Raw genomic sequence first — 14,347 nt, forward strand, 5'->3', positions numbered from 1 at the left:
GCTGCCGGCGCCGCGAGCCGGGCGAGCTTCCCAGCACGGGAGGAGGGAGGGGGCGGCGCCGGGCGGGGCGGAGCTTCGGCGCCTCCGGGAGCCTTATTCCCGGCCGCGCGCCGGGCAGCGCTCATTCGGCCGAAGGAGCTACGCGGGCCACGCTGCTGGCTGGCCTGACCTAGGCGCGCGGGGTTGGGCGGCCGCGCGGGCGGGCGGAGTGACCAAGAAAGACACTCAACAAGAGCGAGCTGCGCCGGGGTCCCGGCCAGGCTTGCAAGCAGAGGCGGGCGGCAGACGGTGCCCAGCGGAATCTCCTGAGTCCCACCGCCCAGCTCCGGTGCCAGCGCCCAGTGGCCGCCGCTTCGAAAGTGATTGGTGCCTCGCCGCCTCCTCTCGGTGCGGGACCATGAAGCTGCTGCCGTCGGTGGTGCCGAAGCTCCTTCTGGCTGCAGGTAAGAGGGCTGCTGACGCCCCCGGAGATCGGGGGGATGGGGGCGCTGTGCTGGGGGCATGGGGGAAGGTCGTCGCAGCGCACCCGGCACGGGCCACTTGGTGGGGCCCTTGCGCTCTGGCGGACGGGCGTCGGCATCGGTGCGTGTTGGTCGGGGGTCTGGGCGGGTGTCTGATGCGGCCTGGCCGCTCGCCCACAGTTCTTTCGGCACTGGTGACTGGCGAGAGCCTGGAGCAGCTTCGGAGAGGGCTAGCTGCTGGAACCAGCAACCCGGACCCTTCCACTGGATCCACGGACCAGCTGCTACCCCTAGGAGGCGGCCGGGACCGGAAAGTCCGTGACTTGCAAGAGGCAGATCTGGACCTTTTGAGAGGTGGGTGTGGAGGCCGCCCATCCTCGGACCGGGGTGGGCTGTTGAGGAATAAGCAGATCCAAGATTCTTGCTGTTTGGGCAATACTGCGGGTTGAGGGTATTGATGGAGAACCTCGGGGAAAAGCTGATCGGCCTGAAGGGCACTGGGGGATCCTGGAATATAGGTCCCACTCTCTCTGTCGTCATTGCCTCGCCTGCTAGGTTGCCGCCCTTCTGGGTACTTTGGGGCAAACTGAAACAGGCAAGTTGTCTGGGGTCGTTATGTGCTTCTTAGGTAAGCTGAGTGATAGGAACAAGGAATGGTTGAGATGCTTTCCCTAGAGCTACTATGTAAAAATGGGCGCCAGTTCTAATTCCGTCATCAAATGACTATTGTATATAAAATAGAGGTAACAGATGAGAAGATGCCCAGGCACTTCTATAGAAAGTGTGCAGTGTTAGCCTCCTCCATCCACCTGTCTCCAGATTAAGGAAACAGAGAGGAATGAGGAGCTCTTGGCCGCCCTAGGTAAGGCTGTGAATGGTGAACGCTGGGCCTCTAGGGGGCTGTATTAAAATGCTGGATATCTCTGAATGCTACCGGAAACCTGCAGGCATACTGAGCACCTTGCTTTCCTGAGGCGACTCCAAATGGGGAGGGCTATGTAGAATCCTCCAACCAGCCTCTTTGGCTGTAGCCAAGCACAGGCACAGGGCAGAGTCCAGAGCCTGCCAGCTCTCCTGCCTCCAGACCTGAGGAGATTATCCAGCGTAGAGCAAGGACTCAGCACTGTATCCCGGAATGACTATATTTGGTTGGACAGATGCCCACCTGTTCTAGCTCCACCTGCTCCTCAGCTGCCCTTCTCCCTCCTTCCCAGGAGCTTCCCTTGGGTACTCTCTCTACTTTGTATAAATCAAGCACGTGCTCCAAAACTGAGCTTGGGCTCCCATACTTCATCCTCTCCCAGTGGCCCTCTGGGGTTGCCCATGGCCTGAACAGCCTGGATTCTCCTGGCCCTCTCCTCCTAGGCTGGGCAGGGTGGGGTTGTGACTCACCCCACCCCCACCCCCCACCCACATGGCTGCTCCTCATACCTCTGCCGACCTGACTCACTGCTCCCTGTCCATGGCTGGAGCCTGGCTGTCACCCTGCACCTTCTCCCTCCCCTTTCTGATTGGCTTGGCCCCCCTGCCTTACTCTCCCCGAAACTCTGGTCACTGGGTTCCTCTGACCACCTGTATCGCCTTCTGAGCTCTGAGGGGGCCTGGGACTGGATGAGAGGAAATGAAGGACTGTGGGGCTGCTGGCACCTACTTCTCTTTCTTTCCTTCTCTTGGCTTTACTGGGCAAGGACTACTTTTCAGGTCTGGGGATCCTACCACCTAAAATAAATGACTGCTACCATTTATTAAATTTCTACTGTGTTCTACGCACTTGATATGTTATCCTGGCTAATGTAACACTTATAGCAACCTTTTGAGATAGTTACTCTTGCTATCCACATTTTACTGAGAACCTGAGGTTCAGAGAGGTTAAGTGAATTGCCCACGGTCATATAGCTGAAATTGGAGCACAGATCTATGGACTTCAGAGCCCATTCATGCCTGGATCAGCATCTCAGGTGCTCCAGACTTGTGAGAGGGAGGAGATGGGGGTGTGTGAAGCAGCTTGGTGTGGTGAGGAAAGACATTGGAGGAAGTCCAGAGACCACAATTCTAATCCCAATCCTGCATAACCTTGAGTAAGTCACTCTGCCTGCCATGATTTTTTTTTTTTTTTTTTTTTTAAACATAGTCTCACTCACTCTGTCACCCAGGCTGGAATTCTATGGCATGATCTCAGCTCACTGCAATCTCTGCCTCCCAGGTTCAAGTGATTCTCCTGCCTCAGCCTCCCGAGTAGCTGCAATTACAGGCACGCACCACCATGCCTGGCTAATTTTTGTATTTTTAGTAGAGATGAGATTTTGCCACTGTTGGCAAGGCTGGTCTCGAACTCCTGACCTCAGGTGATCCGCCGCCTCAGCCTCCCAAAGTGTTGGGATTACAGGCGTGAGCCACCGTTCCTGGCCACATGGTATTCTTTGAAGTCCCTCTAGCTTGAAACTCTAAGTCTCTAGTCTAATGTATCGTGCTCACCCTTCTGCTAGACACACGGCTGTAGCCATGGATATGGGTACCTTTTTCCTGATGGGGGATAAGAGGGTGGGACTGGGCTGATGGGCATAGTCCATAGTCAATCCCAACTGGATGTCTGGGTGAGGTTGTTTTTCCCCCAGTCTCTCTGAAGCATGGAAAGAAGTGGGGAGTCATCATTGTTCCAGTTCCTTCTGGACAGTTCCTTACTTTCCATTTTTCTATCCCTTGTACACCCTGTACCCCCCAACCCAGAGAGCTATAAACAGGACATTGGGGGTTAAATATGAATGAATCTTTGAGAAAGTGGGTGAGCTGTAAAGGGCGTGCAGGTTAAATATTTTGCTTGAAGTTGAAAAAGCAAGGCTGTGACCAGACTGGCCTGCTTGCTGTTCCTGAGCCAGGCTCTGCCCTGGGCTCATGATACTAAGGGGTGCCCCGGAGGAGACCACCTGAACACATGGACACTGTTCTTGTTTTAGGAGCCCTCCAACCCCAAAACCTCCAAGTACTTTCTCTAGAAGCAGTTTTTGTGTGTGACACTGTCTTTTTGCAAGTGGGTCACTGAGTATAGCATCAGGAAATGAGGCTGATTGAAGGCCAAAATAGAACGAAGTCAGTGCGGGGGAGTAAGAGATGGGGGTGTAAGGTGGACAGTGGGGTGGAGGTAGAGTTGGTAGAATTGCCCAGTGAACTGCAGTTACTCAACAAAAGCATTCTGAGAATGAGGCTCTTACACTGAGACTGTGAAATGCCTTCCTTGGGACCCACACTAGCTTCTACTTCCTACTGAGGTTCCCTCTTTCTGGTGGTTCTGCCCAATCTTCCTGCTCTTCCTTCTGCCTCTTGGGAGGCACTGAGCTAAGGGACCTTCCCAGATCTCTGACTTCAGGTGGGATCAAAGAGTATATACTCCTTTCAAGCACTATGCTCTTCTGATTTTCTTCCCAAAGAGTCAGACTTTAACAGGGTGCTTTTCTCCTACAGTCACTTTATCCTCCAAGCCACAAGCACTGGCCACACCAAGCAAGGAGGAGCACGGGAAAAGAAAGAAGAAAGGCAAGGGACTGGGGAAGAAGAGGGACCCATGTCTTCGGAAATACAAGGACTTCTGCATCCACGGAGAATGCAAATATGTGAAGGAGCTCCGGGCTCCCTCCTGCATGTAAGTGCCCCTTCCCCAGGGCTGAATCTCATCAGCATACTTTGTCAGCCACGTGGCTGTTCCTCGTTGTCACTGTTCCTTGAATTCATAATTTCACCCAGTGTCTTCTCAACCTCTGGGAGGAAGTTGGGAGGAGAGGAAATATATTTTTAGTCAGCGGAAGCCCCCTCCCCCCTATAGGATGCAATTTCCTGTGGTATGGTTTTGTGACGTGCTTTAATCCTTAGGGACATTTCCTGCTTGCCCAGAAATGAGCATGTGGCTAGGACAGCTGGCACCTGAAGGCAGGCCCTTCATTCTTGCCTGATGCCGTACTCTGGGAGGGAGAAGCCAGTAGGAAACATGGCAGAGTGGGCTTCGTGGGCAGAGTAGAGCTCCTGAGGGAAGGTAGGAGGTGCATTTGGATGCATGTTGTATAGGTATGTGTGTATTTGGGTTTATGTGCGTGTGAGTGTGCAAATGTGGGTTGATTGTAAGGCATGGCAGGACTGTACAGAGAGGGATCATCATGGTGGCAGGTTGAGGCCTCTCTTTCTTCTTCCTTACCCCAGCAAGGGCCAGGAGGTGGGGGACATGGAGAGTACTGGCCTTTGGCCATGGTGTGGGAGAACAATTCCTTTGTGCAGGGTTCACAGGAAATGGAACCTGACCCAGCAGGCATCAGCCCCCGGTCAGGCAACATCACCCCTTCCCTGGGTAGGTGTGTGGGCGGAGGGGCTGTGGGTTCCTTAGCCTCTCTCCTAAGCCAAACCCAGCAAACGGCTGCCTTGGCAACCCCTCAGGGATGACAGCACTGCCATGCTCTCTGGCAGGCATAATGTTGCCACTGTGCCTGAGGCCAATACCCCACGTCAGGCTGCAAACATCCGTTCCCTTCCCTGTGGGGAGGCAGGCTCTGGGGGCCTTAGGGGGAGACTCTGGACAGAGCCAAGAGACTATTGTGTGTACACTGCCTCCAGCCTGTCAAGAAGGCGGGGTGCCTGCAATCCCTTCTACTGGTGATTGGTGCAGATCCCTTGGCTTTTTAAAGCTTCCTTGTTTTGTCTGATCACACATAGCAGAGCTGCCCTGTATTTAGCAGCTGGCAGACAGACCCATCACTCCCCACCATGTCCACAGTCACTTGTGCATCCTTTCCTGTAACATCCTTGTCAGGAGCTTGGTATTAGAAGGCATTCTTTAAGAGTGGCATAGAAAGCCCCCATATATCCTTCCCAAGGTCTTGGGACAGGGCAGGAAATGTTCGTCTTAAATTTGCAAAATGGCATCGTTAGTACAGGGTGAGGAAGGTGACTCAAGTAGTCAAGGTGGATTGAGGCCAGGAATCTATCTATACCAGATTGGTCCTGGGCATTTTGGTGGATGGATGTGGGGCCTGCACTGTGTGGTTGAGAGGCTATATAAGGCTGCCTTCCTGGAGAGCTGGACTCAGCTGACCACCTAAACCCAAAGAACCTGATATGGGTGCCCGGCCACCTTCCCAGTGGTCCCTAGGGATAGTGATAACTATAATGATGTCATCTCTCCTTTGTCCCAGAGTTTCAGTGTTTATATATAATATGAGTTGAGCCCAGGTATGTTAAGCTCCTATTTAGTGGCAGACACTACTTTAGGAGCTGGAGAGATATAGTTTCCTGGGATTTTTCAAAAGCCCTCTGCTGCGTAGGCAGGACTTGGTACCTCTGCTTGAAAGATGATGAAACTGGAGCCAGAAAATAGGAAGTAATTTGCCTGAGGTCAATAGCTAAATAAGTAGTTGGAAACAAGACAGTGTCTCAGGTACCTGACTCCTAGTCCAGCATGCTTTTCATGCCCTCAGGCTGCACTGGGTGTTGGCTTTCATCTTTCTTTCCTGTATCTGTCCTTATCGAATTGGAGCAGCATTTTATAAAGGGCAGAGGGCAGCTGTTGTCCTAGAGATCTCTTATTCTTTGACTAGCCTAAGAGCACAGCAATATGATTTGAAAACTTTACATTAGCTTCCTGGGCAGAATTTTCTTTTTCTTTTTTCTTTTCCTTTTTTTTTTTGAGACAGAGTCTCACTCTGTCTCCCATGCTGGGTGGGGTGCAGTGGTGCGATCTCGGCTCACTGCAACCTCTGCCTCCTGGGTTCAAGCAATTCTCCTGCTTCAGCCTCCTAAGTGACTGGGACTACAGGCACCTGTCACCATGCCCAATTAATAATTTTTATATTTTTAGTAGAGACGTGATTTTGCCATGTTGGCCAGGCTGGTCTTGAACTCCTGACCTCAGGCGATCCACCTGCCTCAACCTCCCAAAGTGTGGGATTATAGGCATGAGCCACCATACCTGGCCCTTTTTTTTTTGAGATGAAGTCTCACTCTGTCACCCAGGCTGGAGTGCAGTGGCGTAATCTCGGCTCACTGCAACCTCCGCCTCCCAGATTAAAGTGATTCTCCTGCCTCAGCCTCCTGAGCAGCTGGTGTTACAGGCACACGCCCCCACATCTGGCTAATTTTTAAATTTGTGTGGAGGTGGGGTTTCACCATGTTGGCCAGGCTGGTCTTGAACTCCTGGCCTCAAGTAATCCACCTGCCTTGGCCTCCCAAAGTTCTGGGATTACAGGTGTGAGCCACCACTTCCTAGGCAGATTTTCAGGGGGTTGATTGCATGTCTGGGAGGGTCCCCTACTGTCTCCTGCCCTTGCTACTCAGGGCAGAAAGCAGCAAGAAGACAGAAATCCTGGTTTGGGGGAATGTGACATCTGCGGACCTTCATCTGGGGATTTTTGTGGCTCTTCTTTGACTCCAGACCCAGGAACCACTAGCCCAGGTGTGTCCAGGCTACTGTGGTGAGACTGAGGCTACCCGGCTTCCTAAACTAGCCCTCTGCAGCTGCCATGAACAGGAAAACCCTTTTTGTGTCACCAGCCAAAAGTTGCCCTCAAAGAGTAGTTTCTCCTGGGCATGGTGGCTCACACCTATAATCCCAGCACTTTGGGAGGCCAAGGCAGGTGAATCACCTGAGGTCAGGAGTTCGAGACCAGCCTGGCCAACATAGCGAAACCCCGTCTCTGCTAAAAATACAAAAATTAGCTGGGCATGGTGGCGGGTGCCTGTAATCTCAGCTACTAGGGAGGCTGAGGCACGAGACTCTCTCGAACCCAGGAGGCGGAGGTTGCAGTGAGCCGAGATCGCACCATTGCACTCCAGCCTGGGCAACAAGAGCAAAACTCCATCTCAAAAAAAAAAGAGTAGTTTCCTGGGATTCCTGACTGGTTGCTGACCCAGAAATTGGCTGCAGAGTTTCCTGTGGCTGGAGGAATCCTGGGGACACTTGGGCTGAGGAGGACTCAGAGCTGGAGGAGAGACAGGCTATGGGGCTCTGCTTGGCCTCACTGCCCAGGTGCTAAGAAGGAATGGCGATCCCGCTTCTCTTGGCTCCATCTGACTTGGGTACCCCATTTCTCAGGCCATGGGCAGTAACCTCTGGAGTCTGATTGTATAAAAACTCACACAATGTGGGACTTGGCCTTTATTAAACCCTTTCATTTGTATTACCTCATTTTATGTTTTCACAATACTCTAGTGAAGTAGGCATTTCTTATCTCTGTATTTTACATGAGGAAACCAATGTTTAGAAAGGTAACGTGACTTGCCCAAAATTACCTGGCTAGAAATAGCAGCAGAACCAGTCTGGAACTCATGTACTCTGAGTCTCCTCCATCCAGACGTGTCCCCTCCACCTTCTGGGGTAAAGGTGGAGAAATCCAGATTGGAAGATGTCTCTAGACCCTAGAGGGTTCTTGCATCTGTTGTAATACAAGTTCTGGAATGGGTCACAGACATGGGTGGGAAGAATGTGTCCTAGTTTGATGGTGGCTGGCTCTGGACAAGACACAAAATTTTGCCCCTACCCTGGGATGCTTGGAATGTACTCATTCCCCCTCCCTCTCTGGGGAAGCCAGGAGTTGTCTGCAAAGGGAGGGGGAGGTAGGTAATATTAGGATGTTTGCATTATTATCCTTTTGACTCAGGGTAGGGGTGGAGGGATTATGTAACTGAATTGCGGGACTCTGAGGCCAAACTTTATTTCTATCTTCTGAGTAACTACCTGTGGAGTTTGAATGATGGACTGGAAGTGAAAAACAGATTCAACTTCAGCTTCCCTCCTCCCGGGAAAGCAAAGTCTCTGAAGTCATCCAAACTGCTGGGTTGAATCCTGGCTCTACCACTCACCAGCTTTGTAACCCTGGGCAAGGTATTTAACAAAGGCTAAGCCTCAGTCCGTCTTTAAAATGGGGCTAGTAACTTCTCCTTCACAGAGATGGCTTTAAATGAAATAATCCTTGTAAAGCAGTTAGCACAAAGTACTTGGCTCATGGTAAGCCTTCAATGATTGCTAGTTATTATTCTTTATTATTCAAGTTATGAGTAATAAATAATAATAACATAGTCAGAGAGAAGGGTCAGACTGCCCCCCAGGAGCCTATCAGATACGCTTTCTTGGAGTTACCTGCACTGTTCTGCATTGGTCAGAGTGGAAGGAATGATGAATTTGGAATCTGCCAAGACTTGTTCCTAGTCTTAGCCCTGCTGCTTCCTAGTTGTGCAACTTTTGGTGAATCACTTAATTTCTCTGACCCTCAATCTTAGCTTTTCCATCTGTAAGATGGGGTTGTACCTGCATACCAGAATGTTAGGAGGCTCAGTTGAGCTGGTAGATAAGGCTAGTGGCTTGTGAATGATAAACTGCTGTGCACAAGTGATTTTCCAGGGGTGCTTCTGCAAGTGTCCTCCATGCCCTGGCAGGATAGGGGTTGCTTTTATGCCTACATGGGCTGATGGGACAGATACATGGAGAGGCGGGGCAAGGAACTGTGGACTGTGCTGTGTGTATAGTGGGCCTGATTTACATTAATCCTGCAATGAGGTGGTTTCTCAAAGTACCCAGGAGGAACTAGGGCAGGGAGAGGCACAGGACAGGAAGGCAAGTATGCGGTGCCACCCAGCCTGGCCCCTCTGCCACTGCCGGTTGTGGACAAGTCTGTCTCTTGGAGCTTCCCTGGTGCTCTGTCCGCAGGAAGAAGGGATTCCTTGTTCTGAGGCACCAGAGAAAACACTTCCTTCCCAGAGAAAGCACAGCTCAGAAAAGAGGGCCACCAGATTCTTGGTGCTTCCTTCAGCAGCTGGTGGTCCAGAGTCCCCAGACAGTGCCACTGTGCCCCCTGCCTGGAGGGTAGGCAGTTGTCAGGTGTGAGTGGGCAGCACACTGAGCTCAGAGTCAGTCTACAGCTACATCTTAGTTTCTGCCTTGCTGTGTGACCTTGGGAAAACTACTCCACCCTTCTGTAAAATGGGGCTCCTACCTACATCAAAGGATCTCTGGGATGCTCAGATAAAGGAAAGGATGTGAATGTTCTTCTTCAACTGTAAGCATGTCTGAGTCTTTCTAAGAGCTTCAAGGAAATGCTTTGTGTTAGAAAAGGCAGTTGCCAGCCAAGTACGGTAGCTCACGCCTGTAATCCCTGCACATTGGGAGGCCGAGGCGGGTGGATCACCTGAGGTCAGAAATTAGAGACCAGCCTAGCTAACATGGTGAAACTCCATCTCTACTAAAAAATTACAAAAATTAGCTGGGTGTAGTAGTGGGCACCTGTTATCCCAGCTACTCGGGAGGCTGAGTCAGGAGAATCACTTGAATCCAGGAGGTGGAGGTTGCAGTGAGCCAAGATTGCACCATTGCCCTCCAGCCTGGGCGACAGAGCAAGGCTCTGTCTTAAAAAAAGAAAAAGAAAAAGAAAAAGAAAAGGCAGTTGCCATGTGATTTATTTCTTGAGTGAGGAGAGCCAAGGGATTGTTTCTGACATTCTTCCATGCTCTGGCAGGGCAGCTGGGCAGAAAGATGTTACTTAATTTGTTTGGTTTGTCCTGTGATGAAAGAGGCCTGGTAGCTCAGCATTCAGAGGCCAAAGGCCAGAGTTGAGCTCCCAAGTTGGGCCCTGCACCAAGGGGGAGCTGGAGTTAAATGAAGGAAACTTGAGAAAAACGACTCCTGGCAGAGGCACAGGGCCTATTAATAGGCTGGGCAGCGGTGGAGAGGGACTGGATGCTGGAAGCACAATGGGCAAGGCTGGGTTTATTTCTGGGTCAGAATGTTGAGGGGCCTCACTGGAGGGAGTGATACAAATCCCTGAATTCAGCCTACCAGCTCTTGTGCCCAAGCCCTCATAAGTGGTTTAACGCCTGAACACACATGTCATAAATCAGCCACACGTGGAACATATCTAACTGAGGCCTTCAAGTCCTCCCTTGCTTTTTCCGTGCCTGGAACAGGATTCTCAGCCCAGAGAACCAGAGGAAATGGAAAAGGGGAGGGTGTCAAGTGAGGGAGGAATGCTATAGAGCCTTCAGAGGCACTTTAAAGGGTTTTATACTAGAGGAGAAGGATGGAGGATGGGCAGGGATCATGGTCAGGGATTGACAGGCTGAGGGTATGAGGAATGGGGTTTGGCTTATGCAGGTGGGCCATTGCCAAGAGAGAGAGGCCAAAGCACTAACTCTATCTCCTTCTTGTTTTTTCTTGAACTAGCTGCCACCCGGGTTACCATGGAGAGAGGTGTCATGGGTTGAGCCTCCCAGTAGAAAATCGCTTATATACCTATGACCATACAACTATCCTGGCCGTGGTGGCCGTGGTGCTGTCATCTGTCTGTCTGCTGGTCATCGTGGGGCTTCTCATGTTTAGGTGAGTGTTGGAGTCCCCTGCAGACTGCTTCTGCAAATCACTCCCATTCTTCCTCCTCCTGGGCCCTCTCCTTCATGATCACATGTACTTCCCTCAATCTCTCCAAATCGTGGGCTAGCTCCGGGGTGTAGACTCTCCAAAACCCTGGTATTTCTGGCATGACATAAGTCCCATGTCTAGAGCCCAGGGTCAAATTTGCGAGGCCATAGCAGGTTCTGCTCCTTACAGGAGTTCTTTTCCTGCCTCTGCGACCCAACTACCCACTCATGGAATCACTTTGTCACACATTTCTTTCTCCTAGCTGTTCTTTGATGGCATTAGTATGTGGTTTGGTAGTCAAGGTGTGGGTGGTGCTAGTGGTATATCCTTCCACTCCCGAGGCATCTGCACTTCAGGCCCTGCTTCTAATCCAGGTATGCTCTAGCTCGGGGGAGACCCACCAAGCACTCTATGCCTGTTTTCAAGCAGTGTAACTCATCTGTCTGAGGATTGTAACCTTATAGTGATCGTAATCTTTGTCCACCTACCTCATAACGATGTTGTGAGGATCACATAAATGAGGTGAAAGCTCTCTGTAAATTGCATCCTGCTGTTAGAGACAGGAGTTCCTCAGGGCAGTTGGGCCTTTGACCAGTGGTTGGGTTGCCTTACTGTGTCTGGGCTTTTCCAAGTAGTAGAGGAAACCACCATGGCAGAGTTCTTTGGAAGGACCTGCTCTGGACCTGTACTTTGTCATAGCAGGCAGAGATTATTCACAAAACTTATCTTCCTCAGGTACCATAGGAGAGGTGGTTATGATGTGGAAAATGAAGAGAAAGTGAAGTTGGGCTTGACTAATTCCCACTGAGAGAGACTTGTGCTCAAGGTAATGCTCCATCCTTTGCCCCATGACATGATTATCCTTTGTCCCCTTTCCTGGCTCTGCTTCAGTGGGCGCTGAATTTTTCATTGAGGGGTTGGGGGCCAGGCCACTGTGACATTAATATCCCATTGCAGAACTATTTTCAAAAAGACTCAGTGCTTCATTTAAGGTAAAAGTTGCTAGAGAGACACCTAAGAGAGATGCCTGAGAAGACAGCTTCTCCCACCCTCATCCCCTCCCTTCCCCTCTCCTCCCCTCCCCTGGGAGACAGAGTGAAACCCCGTCTCAAAAAGTTTAAAAATAAAAAAGACTGGACCAGGAAAATCTTAAGACCTCTTTAGACTAGACCTGGCTTTAAATGCCTTCCTTTTGTGCTTTAGGAATCGGCTGGGGACTGCTACCTCTGAGAAGACACAAGGTGATTTCAGACTGCAGAGGGGAAAGACTTCACATCTAGCCACAAAGACTCCTTCGTCCCCAGTCGCCATCTAGATTGGGCCTCCCATAATTGCTTTGCCAAAATACCAGAGCCTTCAAGTGCCAAACAGAGTATGTCTGATGGTATCTGGGTAAGAAGAAAGCAAAAGCAAGGGACCTTCATGCCCTTCTGATTCCCCTCCACCAAGCCCCACTTCCCCTTATAAGTTTGTTTAAGCACTTACTTCTGGATTAGAATGCCGGTTAAATTCCATATGCTCCAGGATCTTTGACTGAAAAAAAAAAAAAAAAGAAGAAGAAGAAGGAGAGCAAGAAGGAAAGATTTGTGAACTGGAAGAAAGCAACAAAGATTGAGAAGCCATGTACTCAAGTACCACCAAGGGATCTGCCATTGGGAGCCTCCAGCGCTGGATTTGATGAGTTAACTGTGAAATACCACAAGCCTGAGAACTGAATTTTGGGACTTCTTCCCAGATGGAAAAATAACAACTATTTTTGTTGTTGTTTGTAAATGCCTCTTAAATTATATATTTATTTTATTCTATGTATGTTAATTTATTTAGTTTTTAACAATCTAACAATAATATTTCAAGTGCCTAGACTGTTACTTTGGCAATTTCCTGGCCCTCCACTCCTCATCCCCACAATCTGGCTCAGTGCCACCCACCCTTGCCACAAAGCTGGGATGGTTCTGTGACTCATCTGTAGTAATTTATTGTCTGTCTACATCTCTGCAGATCTTCCGTGGTCAGAGTGCCACCTGGGGAGTTCTGTATGGTCAGGATGTAGGGGTTAACTTGGTCAGAGCCACTCTATGAGTTGGACTGCAGTCTTGCCTAGGCGATTTTGTCTACCGTTTGTGTTTTGAAAGCCCAAGGTGCTGATATCAAAATGTAACAGATATCAGTGTCTCCCCGTGACCTCTCCCTGTCAAGTCTCAGAAGAGGTTGGGCTTCCATGCCTGTAGCTTTCCTGGTTCGTCACCCCCACGGCCCCAGGCCCACAGCGTGGGAACTCACTTTCCCTTGTGTCAAGACATTTCTCTAACTCCTGCCATTCTTCTGGTGCTACTCCATGCAGGGGTCAGTGCAGCAGAGGACAGTCTGGAGAAGGTATTAGCAAAGCAAAAGGCTGAGAAGGAACAGGGAACATTGGAGCTCACTGTTCTTGGTAACTGATTACCTGCCAGTTGCTACCGAGAAGGTTGGAGGTGGGGAAGGCTTTGTATAATCCCACCCACCTCACCAAAACGACAAAGGTATGCTGTCATGGTCCTTTCTGGAAGTTTCTGGTGCCATTTCTGACTGTTACAACTTGTATTTCCAAACCTGGTTCACATTTATACTTTGCAATCCAAATAAAGATAACCCTTGTTCCATATCCTTTTGTCTGTTTGCTTTAACTGGGAACTGGTTTAACTTAGTTATTTCCTAAGCCCTGACTTGGTGGTAGGCTCTATACCAGGCCTATTTATGTATACTACTACAACAATTCTGTAATGCAGGTACTATTACTGTCCCATTTTTCCAGAAGGGGAAACTGAGGCTCAAAGTGATTGTGTAACTTGCCTGAGGATACACAGCTAGTAAATGACAGAGCTGGGACTAGTAGTCTGGCTCCAGTTATTTTGTCTTGGTACTTATACCATGCTATCTCTGAGATAAGAAAGAACAGATCTTTCACACATTTAGCTGGCTGTAATCAGCGAAGACATCCACCCATTCAATCAACAGGTCCTGGACTCAGGACCTACTCCTATGCTGTACATGTGGTACATATGCTGTACATACTTATGTGTATATGAGCAGGCATTGCTTCTGGCAAGAACAAGATGTCTTTGACTCCCCTCTCTTGCTCTACAGCCAATCCATCAGCAAATCTTGTCAGCCCTACCTTTAGAATATATGCTGTATGCAACCACTTCTCATCACTGCCACTACCATCACCCAGTCCAATTTAGCATCATCTCATGCCTGCGCTTTTGTGATGGCCTCTGCCTTTCTAGTTCCATCTCGCTTCCACATAACATATTTCCAGTGTAATAGCCAGAGTGATCATGTCTTTCAGATCTTATCTGCTCTGCAGGCCTTCCCTGACCACCCTATTAAACAATAGCACATTCCTTCCCCCATCCTCCTCTTACTCTTCTTACATTGCTTTATATTTCTCCATAGCCCTTATCACCACTAACATATTCCTGTTTGTTTATAGTCCATCTCCTATGAAAATGTTGGCTCCACG

At 50.0% G+C, this 14,347-nt stretch overlaps 1 protein-coding gene across 1 annotated transcript; it reads left to right on the forward strand.

The window, feature by feature from the left end:
• The first annotated feature begins 101 nt into the window (after window positions 1-101).
• On the forward strand, window positions 102-13,486 carry LOC111528287 (proheparin-binding EGF-like growth factor). The gene is made up of 6 exons (XM_023194981.1): window positions 102-443; window positions 642-815; window positions 3,921-4,098; window positions 10,651-10,806; window positions 11,581-11,671; window positions 12,049-13,486. Exons 1-5 carry the CDS (start codon window positions 398-400, stop codon window positions 11,651-11,653), a joined length of 627 nt encoding a protein of 208 aa, XP_023050749.1. The 5' UTR covers window positions 102-397; the 3' UTR covers window positions 11,654-11,671; window positions 12,049-13,486.
• The last annotated feature ends 861 nt before the right edge of the window (window positions 13,487-14,347 follow it).

The sequence above is a fragment of the Piliocolobus tephrosceles genome, chromosome 4, assembly GCF_002776525.5.
Source record: "Piliocolobus tephrosceles isolate RC106 chromosome 4, ASM277652v3, whole genome shotgun sequence".
NCBI classification, from domain to species: Eukaryota; Metazoa; Chordata; class Mammalia; order Primates; family Cercopithecidae; genus Piliocolobus; species Piliocolobus tephrosceles.